This window comes from Falco naumanni, chromosome 2 (assembly GCF_017639655.2).
Source record: "Falco naumanni isolate bFalNau1 chromosome 2, bFalNau1.pat, whole genome shotgun sequence".
Classification (NCBI taxonomy): Eukaryota; Metazoa; Chordata; class Aves; order Falconiformes; family Falconidae; genus Falco; species Falco naumanni.
In genome coordinates, this window is record NC_054055.1 from 117438133 (window position 1) to 117456515 (window position 18383).

Below are 18383 nucleotides of genomic sequence, written 5' to 3' on the forward strand. Positions count from 1 at the left end.
GACTGGGAAGAAGCAGAGGGAGGTGAGAGAGTGTGCCCTGGATGTAGGAGAGGCCCTGGGAGAAGAAGGAGGCCTGGATGAGGAGGAGCTGGCTGGAAAAGGAGCCCAGATGAAGAGAGAATCCAGATGCAGCAAAGGCAAGAAGCAGGGTGGACTGGCTGGCAGAGGATGAAGAAACAGCACAAAGAGTAGATGAACTATTGAAACCCTGTGGGGGATCAGTGGCTGTGCCGGGGCAAGGCGTGGGAACTACTTATTGAACTTAACCTGGGACGGGGTGGTAAAAGCCTTGTTGCAGCCGGCCAGTTTTGATAGTGCTATGACAACTGAACAGTAAAAAACCAAAAAGCCAAATGTAACATTTAAAGTAATTTGTACTAAGTCAATAACAGCCAATACCATCAGCACTTTAGGAAGATCGTCTTAAAATGATACTGGGATATGTCCCATGGGCTATGACAGATATTAAGCTGCACAGTACCAATTCAAATTGAAGCAAGCATCACACTGAATAATACCAGAACTCTTCAGTTCCCATATTATTCTAATACAGGGTGTTTTGTACCAATCTTATGCCCACATTGCAAATTCAGCCTACTCTCTTTCCAGGCCATTGAGCCGCCGCTTCTCCCTGAATAGTGCTCAGGCTCACTATCCATTACTTTATCTGGGAGGATTAGTAGCAAGAGTAGTCTTCCCCTTTTCTTCTGTCAACAGGGTATGTTCTTACCCCTGGCAAAAAGCAGAGTTGCCACAAGCATAGGTATCCTGCAGGATTAGGGTATGCCATAATACAATTGATTAGGATGGAAGAAAAGATGGCAAAAGGAAGAGTGGGCCGATGATCCCACTCTACTTTGCTCCACAATGAAGACTGCATCTCAACCTCTTCAGTAATAGATCCTGTTCTTCACTGTGAAGTGAGGTCCATGTACCCATGACAACTCACAGCGCTGTCTTGCTAGCACCATGTGCTATGTGAACAAACCATTTATTGCTGAAGAGATTACTGGTATTGCAGAATACAGTCAAGCATTTACAATTTAATTAACTGATGTAGGCCTAAACAGTAACAATATTTTTACATGATATTGCCATGCCAAACTTGCGCAAAGCCTTTAACCTATCATACCATTTTGAGTAATATTAGAATTCTAAAGGGTTGAAACCCCTCAAGTTATTATTTTTTCCAATGCTAAAGAGAAAGAATAGAAATAAATACCTCTGAGAAGGACTAAGTAAGATCTAATATGAGGTGCTGTTAATGGATTCAATATATCACCATGTACAACTCAGGAGGGAAAGAAAAGGTTTTGTTCACTAGTATGTTACCAAGATTGGTATAAAAAAATACTTCAGAAGTACTGTAAAATGAATTGTAATACTACTTAGTGCTAAAGTTACAGTAGTATTAGTGTACTTTATACTTACATTTATACTATACATAAATACTTCTTTAGAAGGTGTATCGAAGGTCAACATTTACAAATTTTCAAATTAATAGAACATTTATTAACATTACTTACACTAATACGGGTTTTCCTGATATCTTAGGGCTGTTTAAAACTTCTGTCATGGCTTGTTTTGTTTCTTCCATTCTTGCAATGTCACTGGAATCCACAACAAATATTACACCATAGGACTCAGCATAATAATTTCTCCAGATATTTCTAATTCGTTTGCCACCTCCTAAATCAAAGATGGTGACTTCAAAGCGTCCCTGTTTAAGGTCAATCTTGGAAAACCCAACTGTTGGAGCCACATCTTCAGGAGACTCTGTCAGAGTTCAAAGAAGAAAGCCTTCAGTAAAAAAAAGTGTCCTTAGTTATTTAAAGAAGATTTTACATTGTGATTTGTGTAGCAAAATTTGTATTTTAAAAATATGGAGCAAACCTTCCCTGTTAAGTGACACCGTATTTCTAAACCATGTTTAACCAATTTTACATTAAGATTTCCCCTCTCCTCCAGTAATTTCAACTTAATGTACTAGTCTCTCAGCCAGTTACTTTACATTAGTGTAGATAGAAGCTCCACGGGGAAAGAAAAAACAACCAAAAAAAAAAAAAGAGCCCCAAATGCAAATTTTAAATATTTAACACCACAGTTAAAATGCAGTGGTGTTCAGCATACTGTAGTTTTTACTTTCCCCCTCACCACCAATGCTCCCACCTGAACAGTTATACAGCATTCATACCGTATTAATCCAAGTTTGAGAAGGAAAACAAACAAAACTGTTAATGCATTATGACCTGGGAAGGCTTGTGCTCTGCCAAATTTATTCTTTATCCCTCACAGCTGCCAAAACAGCCTCAAAAGTTCAAACCAAGGGCTGAGATGAAGTGACCAAAATCATACTCTTCTGAGATCAATTCCCTTTATTCAAGATCAGGTTTTGGCCTTTGTTTGTTTGTTTATTTCTAATTTCTGGGTTGTGTTTTGGTTTTTTGGGGGGAGGGGTGTTTTTGTGGTGTTTTTTTTATTTGCCATGCAATATGCTAATAAATGCTTTATATTTAATACTTTTGCTTGCAGTCTCCCTTTCCTGCAGGCAAAGAAAGCCTGTACTTGCCTCACACCACTAGGCTGACTTTGTAAGGGTGAGTTATTGGATCTCTGCAACTGCTTTATGTAGCTTGGCAACACGAGGCAGGAGAAACAGGTGTAAAATTCAGCTTGTTAAGAGGGAGAAATGAAGGCATGGTCAAAAGCACTAAGCTCTGAAGAGCAATACAGAAGCAAAATAACTACCAGCCTTCTGTTACTGCATTCCTTTTTTGAGACTCTCACACACAGCCCATACGGGATTCAGAACAGACCCCTTGGCCAGAATAGTGTAAGCCAAGTCTCCAAAAAGAGAAGGGTCCAGGTCGCCCATTTGTGAATAATTGCAGCTTCAAAACTCAGATGACTTTATTTTGAAGAACATTTGGCACTGTAAGCCATACATATGTGCTTTAACAAGATAGAACAATGTGAACGTGAGGGTTGGTTAAGGGTGAAGGTTATTGATGGTGCCAAATGTAAGGGGATATCGCTGAAACACCTGCTCCTATTGCATAGTGAAGTCTCCAATACTAAAGTCTTCAATGTATAAACAGGCTATAGATCAATTCTGGCAAATATGAATTAGTTAAACATGGTTAGCAATATGGTGTCACTTAACAGTAATAGTATGGCATAGAGGCAAGGTAGATAGCATGGAGAGGGCTGCCTCTTAAGGTGTTGTGCTGTGCAGCGTGGGAGCCCTTAGTCCACTGCAAAAAGATTAGCCTGCAGAGGCATTTAACTATCTCGGAAACATTAAGACCAAATGTTCAGAGTGCTTTGGTGTTTAAGTGCCTTGAATTGGCCACTGTGCAACATTGGTGACTGTGCAAAATGCAAAATTGCAACAAAATATGGTTGGGATTCTTGTTTAAATGTCATGAGAATCATAGCGTATTTTTGGCCTACAGGGTTTTCTTGTTCAGTAGTCTAATAAATAGCTGAAGGAACATTGTAACTGCAAGCAAGTCAGCTGCCTCCATCAGTTGCTTTATGTGAAAGAAAGTATAGGACAAAAGCTCAAGGCTGTAGATTTCATTTTCGTTAACAATTACTTTGAATTAATGCAGTGATACAAAATATTCTGCTTAATGATGTGTTTCACATCTTAGTATACATTAGAGAAATCAATGGACCTGGTGGGTTTTTTTGGTTGGTTGGTTGGTTTTTTTTCTTGTGTGCTTGTGCTGAAGTTGCTTTCAAGTGACCATCCAGTAATGTCTCTACTTCAGTAACCTTTATATCAACGTTGTAAGTACATATAATGAGGAAAAGGTTCAAAAGAAGGAAATTCTATGTGTATGTATACAACATAAAGGATGGTTCTAGTGATACATATTTTCTATCATTATTTATCACCAGAAAAGCACTAACAGTTTTCTAGGCTCTTCAGTCAGAGGCCACTTGATTTTGGAGGGTACTTTGCACCACCCAGTGACACATGGAAGCAGGATATAATTTGAAATAAAACTTGTGCCTATGAAAACAACAACTCTCTATGGGTCATCCCCCACCTTGTGGGGATTGTCTTTCTAAGTAACTTTCCTCTTGTGTAATAACAAGAGCGTACTTAGTAGTGTGTTGGCAGACTTGGAGACTCTACCTCGACTTTCTGTTTGTGTGTTACATAAGCTCACGAGCTTGCTGAATTGTGAATAAAGTTATGAATATTCTCTCATTTATATTCCCAAATCTTTGCCCTAAAAACATGATTGCTTCATTATTTAGCCTTCCATTCTGTTTAGAACCCAACTTCATTGCCTTTATCAGCTAAATGTGACAGTTATTTCTAAAAGTACTATTTTTCTGGGGAAAAAGTGGAATAAAGATGAGTATTTCTAAAGGGAACCTCCAGAAAAAGATAGTTCTGACTTGTGTGACTGTGACTTCTGAATAGTCCTTGCCGTAAAAAACAAATTATTTTTCCCCTTATCAGGTCTTGTGAAGATTAGAACCTTCAATTAGTCTTTAGGGTTGATAAAACCAGTTTTTGGCTGTGCATCAGTCATTTGTGTGTGCATCAGCTGGAGGAGACTGCAGTTAAGTCTGCTGGATTTTAGCAAAAGCCAAATATATTTCAGTTCTTAGGACTCTTCAACCTAGGCAAATGGGCATGGTAACCAAAGTCATATTCACAGTGGACTAAAGTCCAATGCTGCACAGCACAACACCTTAAGAGGCAGCCCTCTCCATGCTATATCTACCTTGCCTCTACGCCGTACTATTACCTTTGAAAAAGGTGTAGCAGAATGGTAGCAACTTCATTGAGCTATCGCTAACCTGGCCTACATTAGTTCAACACTATGTTAGGCACAGTGGCCACCGAGCAAATGCAGAGCTTGCTCTGCTACTTCTCCTGAGCGTAAAGCACATGACTGGAAGCATGTATTTTTTAAGTCACCCTAGCATGATTTGCGGGATATATAAAAAAAAATAATAATCAGGATCTTTATGTTTCAAAGGTAAGACCCCTTAATTTTTCTCCCATCTGCAGGTATTCACACAATGGGGCCTGTGACATTCTCACTTTGGCAACCACACTTGTGCTACTTTTCGTGGTAAAATCACCAAAATTTTCTTTCAACGATACGTGAAGGAGAGAGAAATTAAAGAGATGAAGCAACTCTTTTAGATTAAAATGATGGAAAATAGTAATTATCCTCTCTTTCAATGCTGCATTTAGATGATAAATTAATTGCTTACCTCCTTGAATTCCTCGGACTGTAGCAGTTTTACCAGCATTATCAAGACCCACCATTATTAGTGTCACCTTCCTCCATAAGGAGAAAAAAAAAGAAAAAAAAGATATTTCAAATCTTTTTTTTTCTTCTAGCTAGACTTCACTTATTTTATTTAGTTTTTTAATACATGCATAGCAAATCTACCAAAAGTAGTAAAAATAATAGGTATCAAAACACCAAGTAGCAGGCTTTGTTACAATTGTGTATCTGGTGTACAATCTGTCAAACCATCTGATGAGACAGAACAACAGAAACAAGGTATGACATGAGAAATCTAATATTGTGCTGTAAGTTCCACATGAGAATGTTTTGGTTTTCAACTCTTATTTGCCTGCTGAAGTCTAATTTCAAGGTACCATAAATTTTATCATTGGGGTTTTTTTATGATGTGGTCATGGTCTCTTTTAACAATTTCTGTAATTTCATTTCCGTTCTGCTGTATCTTCAGCATCCCTCTGCCTCAAAGTAGTGCATACACTAGAAATTTATTTCCACCTGAACCAGTGCATCAGAACACTATAAAGTATACAACACTTGTGTAGACAACATCAGATGCTGTAAATAAGCAGCACTGGTACTCATTGTGCCTTTGTTTCAAGCAGGAGCTATCTAGACTGCAAATGTGTAAACCAGTGGTGTTGAGTACGTACAATATATTAGCAATCTGATATACAGGTTAAAATTTATACCAGGATAGGATTTTAAGCAAGGCAATAGGAAAAAAAATAAATATATATTTGTATACTTCAGTTGTTCCTCCTATTCACAGTGTCAGAGCAGTCAAAGGAATGTGCTCAAACTGATGCCCCTTTAAGTGAAGGAATACTAAAACCATTGTCATTTCCCAGTCTTAAAACTAATAGCATCATACATAAAGTATGATTTATGCAAGTTCTTTCAGAAGAGCCAAAAACCTCTGAGCAAATAACCTAAAAATGAACAGTAGGATCACAGTAAATTATAATTTAACAGGAAGCCAAAATCAGAACACCCATAAACATATATAAATTCACAATTGTCTATAATACATTGGTGGTGTCAGGAAGCTATTCAATCCACTGTATTTTTTTTGAACAGCAGCACCTTCTGTAAAACCTTAACTATGTAGCATTGAAGAAAAGAGCAAATCAACCTACATGAGTGTGAAGTAGAAAGAAGTGTGGTGTACCCTTTATTTCCCTTCCTCATAGTCTGCAAATACTTTGAAACAAACTATGCACTAACTGTGCACCTCTGCTAATTGGAGGGAAAGGGATGCAAGATGTCAAAGTAAAAGTAACAGAAACAAACAAGAACAGTGAATTCCATAAACCAGCATAAATCACCATGCTACCCGCAAAACGTAGTATTACGATACTTGGGTAACGTAAGAAAACTAATATTACACTGGGGCTACAGTCTACTCTTGACAACAAAGTGGTTTGAATACATTACACTTCAGAATCTCAAAACACAGAAACTAGATAAGACAAAAGTTTTACATAACCATGTAAAAACTTTGCATAACCATGCTAGCATAACCTCATAATGTTCAACTTGAGAAACAGTATGCAAAGGACAATATTTTGAACTTTATGCTTTCCTGAAGTCAGAAACAAAGTACCTGAATTAGAGATGATTATCACTTCATTTTTAGGTTCAGACAATGTATTTTTCTCAAGAGAAAAAAAATGATGAATTTTGTCTCAGCATTAAAAAATATGAAACTGTTATATAGCAAATAAAGTAAAACATAGGTGAGAGGACAAGAAATGCAGCTTGGGAAGGTCAGCAGAGGAACATAAAATACTTCCACATGTTTACCTGACAGGTTCCTGCCACCGTTTTAACCAGCTGCAGCAATTTGCCATTAGACTGAACATCCCTCTTCAATAGCCATCCAGAGCCGCGAAAGATACAGAAACAATGTGGACAGGCCAGAACAACCCAAGACGACTGGGAGAGAGACTGCAGAGGCCCAGACGTTGTCTTGCCACTGCTACAAAGGAGAAAGAAAAAAATAAAAAAGAAATGCATAGTTAGCTCCTACATGTAACAAAAGCAAGTCATTTCCCTAGCAGCAGCCTGTCTATCCAGTGTGTCGTACTCAGTTAGCCCCACAACAGTCTCATTATGTCTTTCACTTTCCCATCCTCTCACACTTCATCTGCCCTCATTTTACATATCTAGGCAGCAACAACACAGTACTTACACAAAATAATAATGCAAGACCACTGCACATAAGGAAACTAGCAAGTTAGAGCAGTAAAACACATCAAGTTATGAAATTCCAGTGCTTGCCTTGCTAATGCACCACACAGCTCTGCTGACTGACAGAAAATAAGGACCAATTTCAAGCATTAGTAAAGCCCGTAAGAACATAACAGGATAAAACATTAAAAGCAAACAATGTCCTATCTGTTATGTATATTCATTTAACTGTCAATTTCTTTTACACAAAAAGATCCCATAGCAAGGAAACTGGGTTCTCTAGTGAGCACTCTCAGGAAATTAAAATATCTAGTAATTGTCACCAAATTAATAGAAGTATCAAGTACTTCCACCATTTCACAATCCCACATTCTATTCTTCAAGCAGGAGAAGAAACAGAGACTATTCCTCTTTCTGATGTTGCTGTGAAACAGACAACAGAGAAAAACTGTGTGATCACGTGCATGCTTGTTTCTTTATATGCACACTTGGCTATGAGACAGCAAAGCTTACACAAACCATGCAGTCAAGTGCACCAAGATGCAAAAGCTTTAAAATTCCCTTTGTTGTTCAGCTACAATAATCATACCACAAACAACAGCAGTTGTCCAGGTAAAGGCCTTTCACCGGCAAACTTTGGGCAATTTTACTGCATGAGTTCAAATCCACAACCTCCCTGGTGGGATGATGTGCCGAGTTATTTTGTTCACAGCACCCCGTATGGTCCTGTGCTTTGTATTTTTGGCTAAAACACTGCTGATGACACACAAATATTTTGGTTATTACTGGAGAGTGCTTGCACAACATGGAGGCTTTCTCTCTGCCCCACGCTCCACGCAGCCAGTAGGCTGGGCTGGGCAAGAGGTTGGGAGGGGACACAGCCAAGCCAGCTGGCCCCAACTGATGGGAGGGATATTCCATACCATGTGATGCCATACTTAGCAAAAAATAGCTCAGGGAAAAGAGGAGGAAGGCAGAATGTTCATAATTATTGCGTTTGTCTTCCCAAGCAGCCATTAAACTGCTGAGGCTCCACTTTCCAGAAAGCAGCTGAATGTCTGCCCACTGATGGGAACTAGCAATTAATTCCTCTTTTTGTTCTGCTTGAGCATGCAGCTTTTACCTTCCCCATTAAATTGCCATTATCTCTATTGACGAATCTTCTCATCTTTCTTCTATCTTCCCCCCATCCCACGGGAGAGGGGAGTGAGCAAGTCACTGGGTGCACGTGTAGCTGTTGGGCATGGTCAGCCCACCAGTTCTTCTCAGTGCCAACGTGGGGCTAAAGGTAATGACAGCTTTGATCTGAGCACATGTGTGAGTTGTTAATTGGCAGGCTCCTGCACTGGTCACTGAGCTTGCTTACTTTACTGCATATTGGAGTCCAGCACTTCTTAGTGGCTGGAAAAGGCTGTTTAGATTACTCCTCCCTCAGGAAATGGCAAAACCATTTGTAGGATTATGTTTGCTCAGGTGCACTTGGTGGGTAACATGGAAGGATGGGGAAATCCAGTGTGTATCTCAAGGAGATTTAAACTTGGGGGAAAATAACCCATGATTTGAGTTGCATGGTACAGGAACTGTACAGCATGGACCACTTGAACCAAAGGAGGATGAGCCTTGTGAAGAAGCAAGGCAAGCATGACGATGGTTCAACCCAAGTCGGTCTTGGCACCCAGCAGTCCAACATGCCACTTCCCCTGCCCTGAGTGGTCACCTCCAGAGATGGGGCCCAAATCACCAGCAGTTCTTATTCACAGAAGGGGTGGGGGGTGGCTATGGAATAGGGGAATAAATCCACGCATGTGTCATGGGACAGGGGATGGTGGTTAATGACACACCGATCTCTCCTCCAGAGATGATCACAACCCTTGCAGAAGGAATGTGCACTGTCACCTCAGCTCATAGGCTCATATCATCTTAGCACCCATTTTGATCAACAGCTTAAGCTAAAAAACCCAACTGGATTCATATCAGAGCAGCTGAGAGGTAGAGATATTCCCTCCTGCTAACTTGCCACCATGAGCAGATTAATTGAAAGTGTAAATAATTCAAATTAACACTTTCAACTACCATAGCAAGTTTTCTGAAGCTTGTTCCTCTAAAACTCATTTTTTAAACAAAGAAATTCCTTTCATATTTTAAACAATAACTAACCTCAAACTAAGGTAACTTCGGATTATGCAGAAAACAAAATAATTAAGGATTATAACAACTTTCCAAAGTTTTGATTTTCCCCACCTGGACCAGCAGAAGTGGGAACAAAATAGAGGAACTGTCCCTAAGAAACTACGATGGTTTGAAGAATTTATACAGGTAGGAACTGAGAACTTCTCCTGATCTTATGAAGCTGCTGTATTCAGGGATGCCTTTGTGTGGATCTGCCACCATTCAATGCCAGAAATGCTTCTTCCAGAGCAGAGATAACAGATATTCTTTAAATATTTATCTTCTGTTACACAAGAGCACCTGAAAGTAGCTTCTGCATAGGACAGTTTAGTGTATGAAGAACCGAGAAGTTCCTAAAAAGGACAGCAAAATGATTACAACTATTACAAGTATTAAAACCAGGCTCCAAAGAATCCAAAAAAATCCTCAAAACACCCCACATGCAGCAGAGTATGGTGCCTCAACCCACAAGCAAGTACCAACAAAGCTAACTTTGAGAACACTGCTACACAAGTTTTCAGCTAGCTCTGCTGAAAAGCAAAACTCAACAGCACAACGAACAAGGCACTGACAAAACCGCAACTTTTTCAGTGCCTGAACATCATCACAGAACAATTCCCATCCCATATTATACACATCGTCTAGGTTTGCAAATTGTCACAGAATTGCTCTAAAGCACAGATGTGGCCCACAGCATTTAAATGGGATTCATGAGATGAAAAAAACTTGTTAGAGAGTGAAAGCAGAGGATGACTATGTCATAGCAGAGAAATCTTGTTTAAATGCAAAACCCTAAAGGGGGGGGTGGGCATGAGGTTACAAATAAGATAAAACATTTCCAAAACATACCACGATAGGAGGAAGGGGCATTCAACACTGCTGAGAAAATTATGGTGGAGAGGCAAATCACATCATGTTATGCTATTTTGAATATACTTGATCTCTGAAATAAGTATGGAACATACTACCTGTACTTTATATGCTGCATTAACAACACTGAGAAGCTGTTCCAGATGTATGTCAGCTTAAACTCTTTATGCTTGTTGAGGCAAAGCAAAACCAACATACCCACAAACTCAGAAATATGTAAATCCGTGTAGTCAAGCCAATATACCATTCAGGTAGCAGGTCAGCACAAGTGTCAAGGACTAAAGAGTGTCAAAGATCCCTTTTTTAGTCATGAGAACAGAAAAAGCATACTACAGAGACTAAGAAAAACATGATAGGTAACAGCATTAACTCCTGACACTCTAGATTAAGATCACGAGCTACTTAGCAGCCTGTATGTTACATGATCCAAAGTACTGGGTACCAGCAAGTCCAACAACCAAGACACCTGACGAATAAGGTTATCTACTTCCATGTCGAAGCACAAAACAAGCACCTTCTACGCATTTCACTTTCAGAGTTTATGTTAAATGTTCTGCCTTTGGTAGAGGCTTTTACGCTAGATTTTTTTCATTCATATCAAGCTCTCACTTTCTTCAAAACATAATTAAAGAAACCATTCAAAGCTGACCCTCCTCAAGGTTTATTTAACCTCCTGCTGTGATATTCCTTGCCTGACTTGAGTTTTAATTTAAAATCACAGTCTTTTAGTTGTATTGCATTATATTTTGAACAGGAAACCAAGCTTCTGAGCAGAGAAGGCAGCATATTCAGCAAAAATCTGAACACCATCCTCTCTGCCACAATTGCAGTGTATTAACAGGTGCATGAACAGCAAGCAAGAACTGTAACATCTTAAAAGACTGAAGCATACAAGTATTTGTGAGACATAGGTCTAGGACCATCAGTTCTTCTATGAAGAAGTTTCTACGCGACTAGAAACTCAAGGGACTTTCCACGCTTTCCAGCCACGTTCCTCCTGGCGTTTCCAAAACAGAAGCAGCCCTAAAACGCAGGCTTCGGAGCAGGCACGTTTCCTTTGCTCGCCGCTTCTACTACGGAATATATTTTTCGCTTCATGAAAATCAACAGGCAGGCTGCCCGGCACCCACCGCCCGCGGCTGCCGCTGCGGCCCGACACCGACGTTTGATGCAGCGCAGGACGCTGGGCCCCAGCCCGGCGGGGCCGCCCCCCACCTCACCGGCCAGCCCACCCGGGGGACGCCCCCGCCCCGCCGGCAGCCCGCCCTCCCCGCCGGCAGCCCGCCCTCCCCGCGGGCACAAGTACCTGAAGAAGCCTCGAGCCCCAGCACCGACCCCCCGCTGCCCGCCTCGCCCCTCTGCCCTGGAAACACCACAGGCCCCGGCGGGGCCGGCCCGGGCCGCGCAGCCAGCCGCCTCACAGCGCCAGCCGCCGCCTGCCCGCCCAGCGGAACTTACCGGGCGCTCAGCGGACGCGGCGAGGCCGCGCAGGCCGAGGGCTAACGGCTGCCCGCCCGCGCCCCCGGGGGCTCGGTGCCGCGGGGCCCGTCCCCGCCAGGGCGGCCGTCGGGCCCGGCGTTCCGGCGGCGGGGAGGGGGGGGGGGGGGGAGGGGGCGGGCGCGTAACTCCGCTCGGCTCCGCCGCGCCGGGCCCGACGCGGCAAGTCCCCGGGGGTCACGTGACCGCTCACGCGCAGCCTCTCATTGGCGGAGGCCGGGATCTCCGGGGCTGTTGAGACGCGTAACCAGGCCGGTAACCCCTGGTTACCGATAGCAGGAAGCGGGAAGGTACAAACTTATGGGGCTGGCAGCGGAGCCGACGGCAGGCGACGCTAACGCTCGGGCGGCGGGGAGCGAGCAGGCGGGCCCGCGGCTAGCCAATAGGAGCGGCCGGTTGCCTCGGTGCCCGCGAGGATCAGCCAATCAGCTGCGAGGGGGCGAGGACTGAACGCCCGCCTCCCCCCTCCCCCCGCTGCCCTCTGGCTGAAGTAAACAGCGGGCGGCGCGACCCTGCGAGAATGGCTGCCGCTGCTTGCCTCTGCCCCGCGGGTGCGAGCCCCCTCCAGCGCCTCGGTTTGTGGCCTGCCGGGGGCCGCTCCGCGGGAGGATGCCTGCGGACCCCCAGAGCCACCCCGCGGCCCAGCCCGGGCTTGAATCGCCCACAGCGCGGCCCGTACTGACGCTCCCGCCGGGCCACCGGCGCTGCCCGGCCACGGCGCAGCCTCCTCCCGCCCCGCTGCTCCTCCCTCCCGCCCTCAGAGGCTCGCCCGGCCCCACCGCCGCCGCGCAGAGAAGCTGCCGCGCAGCTACGGTGCCGCGAGCGGTCCCGGCTGCCCCCGGTAGCGATGAGGCCGCGGGGCAGGCTGTGCCTCCCGCTGCTGGCCGGCCTGGCGGTGGCCATCGCCCTGGCGGAGGCCGCGACCTGTGAGTGAGGCGAGGGCGGGGGGCAGGGGGGCGGCAGGCGGGGTGCGGGGGGCTTCCTTAGCGCCCCTCACGCTCCCAACGGCCCGGCCCTCAGCGCCGGGGGCGAGCGTGGGGTCGGGGGCCGCAGGCGGCGGCCTCAGCGCTGAGGCGAGGGGCTGCCCGCCTCACCGGCGCGGCGCCGCGTCCCCTCCGGGTGCGAGCCCCGCAGCCCCCGCGGTTTCTGTCGGGGCAGCTGGGCTGTAGTGGGGCGCGGGGGGTGGCGGCCGGGGTGCAGCTCCGCAGTCGGGGGTCAGTGAGCCCGCGAGTAGCGCTTGATTCGCTTGGAAAGAAAACATTTGCTCTCTGGAGAGTTGGCATATACTGTGGAGTCCGGGCAAGCGGCCCTGACTCCCTTCATGAGTTCAGACCTATCGGCCTAGGTAAGCACTACTCGCTCACCTATAGATAAAAAAAAAACCCAACAAACAATCAACGCTTACATCTTTGACACAAGAAGTCTTTGAGCTTAGTAGCAAAAGAAGGCACTGTGTATCTGGAACAGGCAGAATTGCAGTTTCAAAGAAGCCTGTTCCTGACGCGTTTTACTAATGATTAAACAGGCAGAAGTAAAAAACTAATGTTTACTATTCAAACTTCTGTTTGAATGCTAGGGATTCTGATTGTGAAGGGAACAGTATGGAAGGATGAAAGTTCATTTTATAACATTTTTGAACAAGTCCTAAAAATAAATCTTCTAATAAACATTTTGTAATGTTTGTTTTTCTCCTGTTTTCATCACATTTTCTGTTCCATTTATTCTCCCCACTGAGTACCTTGTCAGTTTTCTCTTTTATGAACAGTGAGAAATTTGAAGCTTACGCGTGCGAAGTATCTGTGGTCCATGTAGTCCAGTTTATTATGCCTGGCTCTGAACAATGCCAGGGATTTCTGGAACAGGGAGGAAAAAAAAGAGAAAACAGATCTTAATAATGCAGCTTGTACCAGTCAATAATCATAAAAGAAAGTTGTGGCTCTGCTAGTGTAGCTGCATTCTATCCAACATCCAGTGAGGGACATGTTTTGGATAAGAGGGAGAAGGAACAGGCAAACATTAGCAGTCGGTTGGGTTTATTTTGTTTGCTGCGTAAAGCTTATGTCACTGATGAGCATTTTGGGAGACTGTAGTTGCCGGAATTGTGGAGCTGATTGCAATAGAACAGCTGTACAAACAAGATGATAGCACTTTCTACAGTGGTATCACATCTCCTTTTTATTCAGTTTATCGGATCTTGCTGAGTTTCTGGGAGAGAGCACTAGTAGGCTACAACTGCTTTCTGCAGCTGGGGTATTAGGTAAGCTGCTCTAAGCTATGTTTAACTAGCCCACTTACGGCAGGTTTATAGTTGCATCTATACTACAAAACAGCTGTAAGGAACCACTGAATCTCATCCTCTTCCCCCATTTTTTATTTTTATTTTTCAGTAGCACTGCTTCTAAACAGGTGCTTGATAAATAATCACTCTACAGTGTCTGCACAACACCTACTTTAATCATAAGGCAATTCAATTCTATCAGGCTTCAGTGATAACCAAACGAAACACACAGAGTTCTTAAGGGTTAACTATCGGTCTGGCAGGGTCAAAAATGTGCTGGAGTTTCCTGTAATCAAACTGGCAGCAGCAACAGTAGTCGGGATTTTTAATTAAAAAAAAATTAAAACCAGTTGAATAAATACAGTACTAATTCTATGCATGGGAATTGAAATCTTTGCACTAAAAACATGGATTTTCATTGAGCTACCTGTGTTATTTAAACTCAGAAATCATAGGAAATCAGCTTAGGAGAAGGCTGACCTGCTGTGATGTAGGGGGAAATACCCGTTTCCATTACCCCACTGTATTGAAATCACAAGATAAGCAGTGTTAGATCTGGTGTAATGTCCTGAAGAACACTGCATGCACTTGGAATTTTCTTGTGCTTTATTTACTGAAAAACTGTGTCACAATGAGATTGATGTAGCTAAAGATCAAAACAAGATTGTTTAAAGTCAGCTGTAAATTAGGCCTCACCTATAGCACAGAGCCCCTGCCCCAAAGCTATGTCAGCATGCTCGCACTGGTAGAAAATCTCCACTGTAAACAAAACCAGCAGGTGCAATGCAGAATTTTACTATTTTGTTGTCACTCCTTTTCCCTCAGAACAGATATACTTTCTGCATCCTTCTTATTACGTAGTGACAAATACAGCCATTTACCCAAGTTAATTGAAATGACACTGCTAGCAACAGTTTGTGATAAACAGCAAAAATATTTTCTGGGTGTGCTTTCCAGTGCACTTAGGGCTCAGAAGAGCTCTCATGAGGTCCTTCTGTCATCTCACCGTGCTTTTTGCCAGCCTCCCAGCAGACGCCATGTCAGTGATGGGCTTGTGGACTGAAAGTCTAGGAGATCCACAGTTGCAACAATTTCCAATTCACTGCTCCTCCTAACTGCCGTATGAGGAATACGTAACAATCAGAGAATCCAAATCCAGCTCTTGAAATACATTGTTAACAGCCCTTGAGATGTACTTCTGGCATAATTTAACATTTGTGGAAGTAGAAAACGCTAGAGGAAGAAAGCAGGCTTGAATCATTTCTTTTGTGCCAAGAATTTCTGGAAGTGGGGGCCCAGAAATTAAGACTTTTCTTTAAGAACACCATGTAGGTCATGTATATAAGAAGAAATGAGTCCTCAAACACTGGGCTGCTGCCTGCTCATATACTTATTGGTGGAGAAGGGCACAAACTGACTACTTCTTGCGTTTCTAAGCAACTTGCTGGCTCCTCTCCGAGATGAAGGTGTGCTTCAAAACTTTGGAGGTATGCTGTAGCACGTCCACCTTATGCTCAGGAAATCGTAGCTGTTGCCTTACCAGAAAGATTAGTCTTACCAGAAAGAAAGCAAACAGATCAGTTTGGAGATACAGGCTTATCCCAAATCAAATACATTTAGGATGCTGTAACAGAAAGGTTTCTTCAGATCATTATCAGATGTTGCAGTGCTTCAGAGTGCTTCAGTTGTGTTCCCTGTCACTTGATCGAGACTTTTAGGTAACATGTAGGTTTTAGTTACAAAGGTGCTCTGAGATTGAGGTATTGCGTGCTCATAAACAGTACTGAATTGGCTATGTCTGCTTGAAATGATCTTTTTAGATTAGTGATGAATATGTATGTACACCATATCTGGTTTGCACTGCAAGTGTCATTACCCTCACACAATTGTGCTGGTCTGAGAGGTTAAGTTGTGCAAAGGCTGATAAAAGAAGGGCAAGTGCAGAAGTGTAGTGCTTTCTAGTTAACATATGTCAGCCATGCTCTTTAACCCTATCAGCTGGACTTTTTCCAGTTATGCTTTTCCATGTTTCTCTTAATCACAAGGTATGTCCAAAAATTAAACTGAGGCAGTCTAATTTCATTGCTACTCCTGTAGTGTGTGCTCTATAAAGAACATAGAAGCAACCCTTTCATTTTTAATATAATTTCCCAACTCACTTATTTGTTCACCATTTGTGTAAAAGTCAATAAAATGACAGTAATAAGATACATGAAAATTAAGTAATGACACATAACATCAAAGATCTGAAATATAAGTTACTTACAGTTGTATTTTATCTTGGTAAAATGTGAATGTATTTCTAGGTTGTCTGCCTTGATATTTCTCAGGATATCACTCTCACCTTTCATTTTGTCCTGTTCTTTGTGGTTCTGAAAAACAGAATAACATTTATGTTAATTACATATAACAGGTAGCCTGATTTTGTAAGACACAGTTTTGGTCTCAGATAAGTTAAATATGTTCAGAATATTTACTCGTAGAATATTACTGAAACACGTAATATTAAAGGCTTCACAGCTTTTTTCCTCTTGTTGGTCACATATCTCACTTTGTAATATCTATAGCTAAAAAAGAAATATCTTGTCCTGCATATGACATTTAAGTTATGCTTCAGGCACAGCACTACCCAAACATTTTTTTTGGTAACTCAGGAATTTTTTGGTCAGAAACAGCTACCCCACATACAGAAAACAGAATTCTAGGTTTTCTTGCCCACAGTTTTCAAGATCATAGCAAACAGCAACTCCTGACTAAGGATTTAATTCAGACTTTTGTGTTAGATTCTCATATTTAAGTGATTACAGTGTTTTTCAGCTGTTAATAAATAAATAAATAACAACAGAGCTTTGTTTCTACAAAGTTTTATCCCAGCAGTATGCCTCTCAGTTCCTGGTGAGGAAACGACGAGCAAATTCTTTTATGGAGGAAAGTAAGAAGGGAAATCTAGAAAGAGAGTGCATTGAAGAATTATGCAATAAGGAAGAAGCCAGGGAAATCTTTGAAAATAATCCTGAAACTGTAAGTATCTCATTAATATCTACGAGGTAGATAGTAGTTCTTTGCAGAGGGAAAGCTAAAAGTACATAGAATTCACACTGCAAAACTAAAAGAAGCCCAACATGCGGACTGGTTTGAAATTCTTTTGTGGATAGAACCTGCGTAATTAGTAATGAAGACTGTATAAGCAAAGAGGATAGTTGAGTACATATTATTTTAGTTTCCAGTACAGACCACCAGTTCTAGACCACAGTTATCTGCAGACATTCCGTGTGGGGAAACTCTGTTGGCTTCAGTTAAAATTTTACACAGAAGATGCATGGCTGTGCAGCCCTTTTAATGAATGGAATGGATGTATTACTGCAAGCTTTTTTCCTAGTGGGGAGAACTCTGTTCCTCACTTCATTCCTACTGCATGTTATTTAGTATTACATAGATTTTACTCAACTTTGTACTGTAAAAGGTTTATTACAAAATACATGTGAGTAAAATGAATTTTGTTTTGCAAGCTATGCCAGTTCCATGTTCTGACTTTGATAACATTGCCTGTATTTGGATATACTGATTGTCAAATTTAAATAGTTTTAGTAATAAATAATCAGGGTTTTTTAACAATTTCTGTTTTAGTAACAATTTTCACTTTATTTGGAATTAATTACATGTACAAAGTTCAACCCATTCCAGGGGATTTTGCTTATTTTAGGGTGGAAAAGGGAAATAAAGGAGACTGCTCTGCATCCAGTAACATCAGGCAAGATCCTCCCATTTAAAGAGAGAATTTTCAAAGTAATTTTGACACCCAATTAATTTCATTGCCTTCACTCTGAATTCAGTGCAGTATCTTAATCTCTTCACTGTCTTGTGTTTATCAAAGTCTGCTGTTTTAGCCTAAACAGTAGTGATATAGAAAAATTGGTCTATATTCTATGAGTCAAGGTGACTTTTTCTTGTTTGCTTCTTTTGTAGTTATGATACCATTATAATTTAGAATGTATTCAGGAATATATTCTGCTGTAATTCTACCTACCTTAAATTTTTATTGCTCTTTATTTTTCTTTTCTTTCTGCAGGAGTATTTTTATCCCAAATATTTAA

General features: G+C 42.2%; 2 protein-coding genes across 7 annotated transcripts in view; one reads left to right on the forward strand and one right to left on the reverse strand.

Annotated features, from left to right (window-relative positions):
• ARL13B (ADP ribosylation factor like GTPase 13B) overlaps window positions 1–12219 on the reverse strand; it is a 45437-nt gene extending 33218 nt beyond the window's left edge. Inside the window, exons 1-4 of one of the 5 annotated variants that reach the window (XM_040583031.1) lie at window positions 11973–12219; window positions 7089–7263; window positions 5248–5318; window positions 1527–1776 (exon numbers count right to left, since the gene is read on the reverse strand). In XM_040583031.1, coding sequence (XP_040438965.1) covers window positions 1527–1776; window positions 5248–5318; window positions 7089–7147 — 380 coding nt within the window. In that variant the 5' untranslated portion in view covers window positions 7148–7263; window positions 11973–12219. Of the gene's footprint in view, window positions 1–1526; window positions 1801–5247; window positions 5319–7088; window positions 7264–11972 lie in introns of those variants that run through there. The other 4 variants (XM_040583029.1, XM_040583028.1, XM_040583030.1 and 1 more) reach the window with 4 other exon arrangements.
• A 309-nt stretch (window positions 12220–12528) lies between these two features.
• PROS1 (protein S) overlaps window positions 12529–18383 on the forward strand; it is a 34734-nt gene continuing 28879 nt past the window's right edge. The window contains exons 1-4 of one of the 2 annotated variants that reach the window (XM_040583026.1): window positions 12529–12937; window positions 14195–14268; window positions 17153–17310; window positions 18359–18383. In XM_040583026.1, the coding sequence (XP_040438960.1) occupies window positions 12621–12937; window positions 14195–14268; window positions 17153–17310; window positions 18359–18383 (574 nt within the window). In that variant the 5' untranslated portion in view covers window positions 12529–12620. The remainder of the gene's footprint in view (window positions 12938–14194; window positions 14269–17152; window positions 17311–18358) is intronic. The other variant, XM_040583027.1, reaches the window with a different exon arrangement.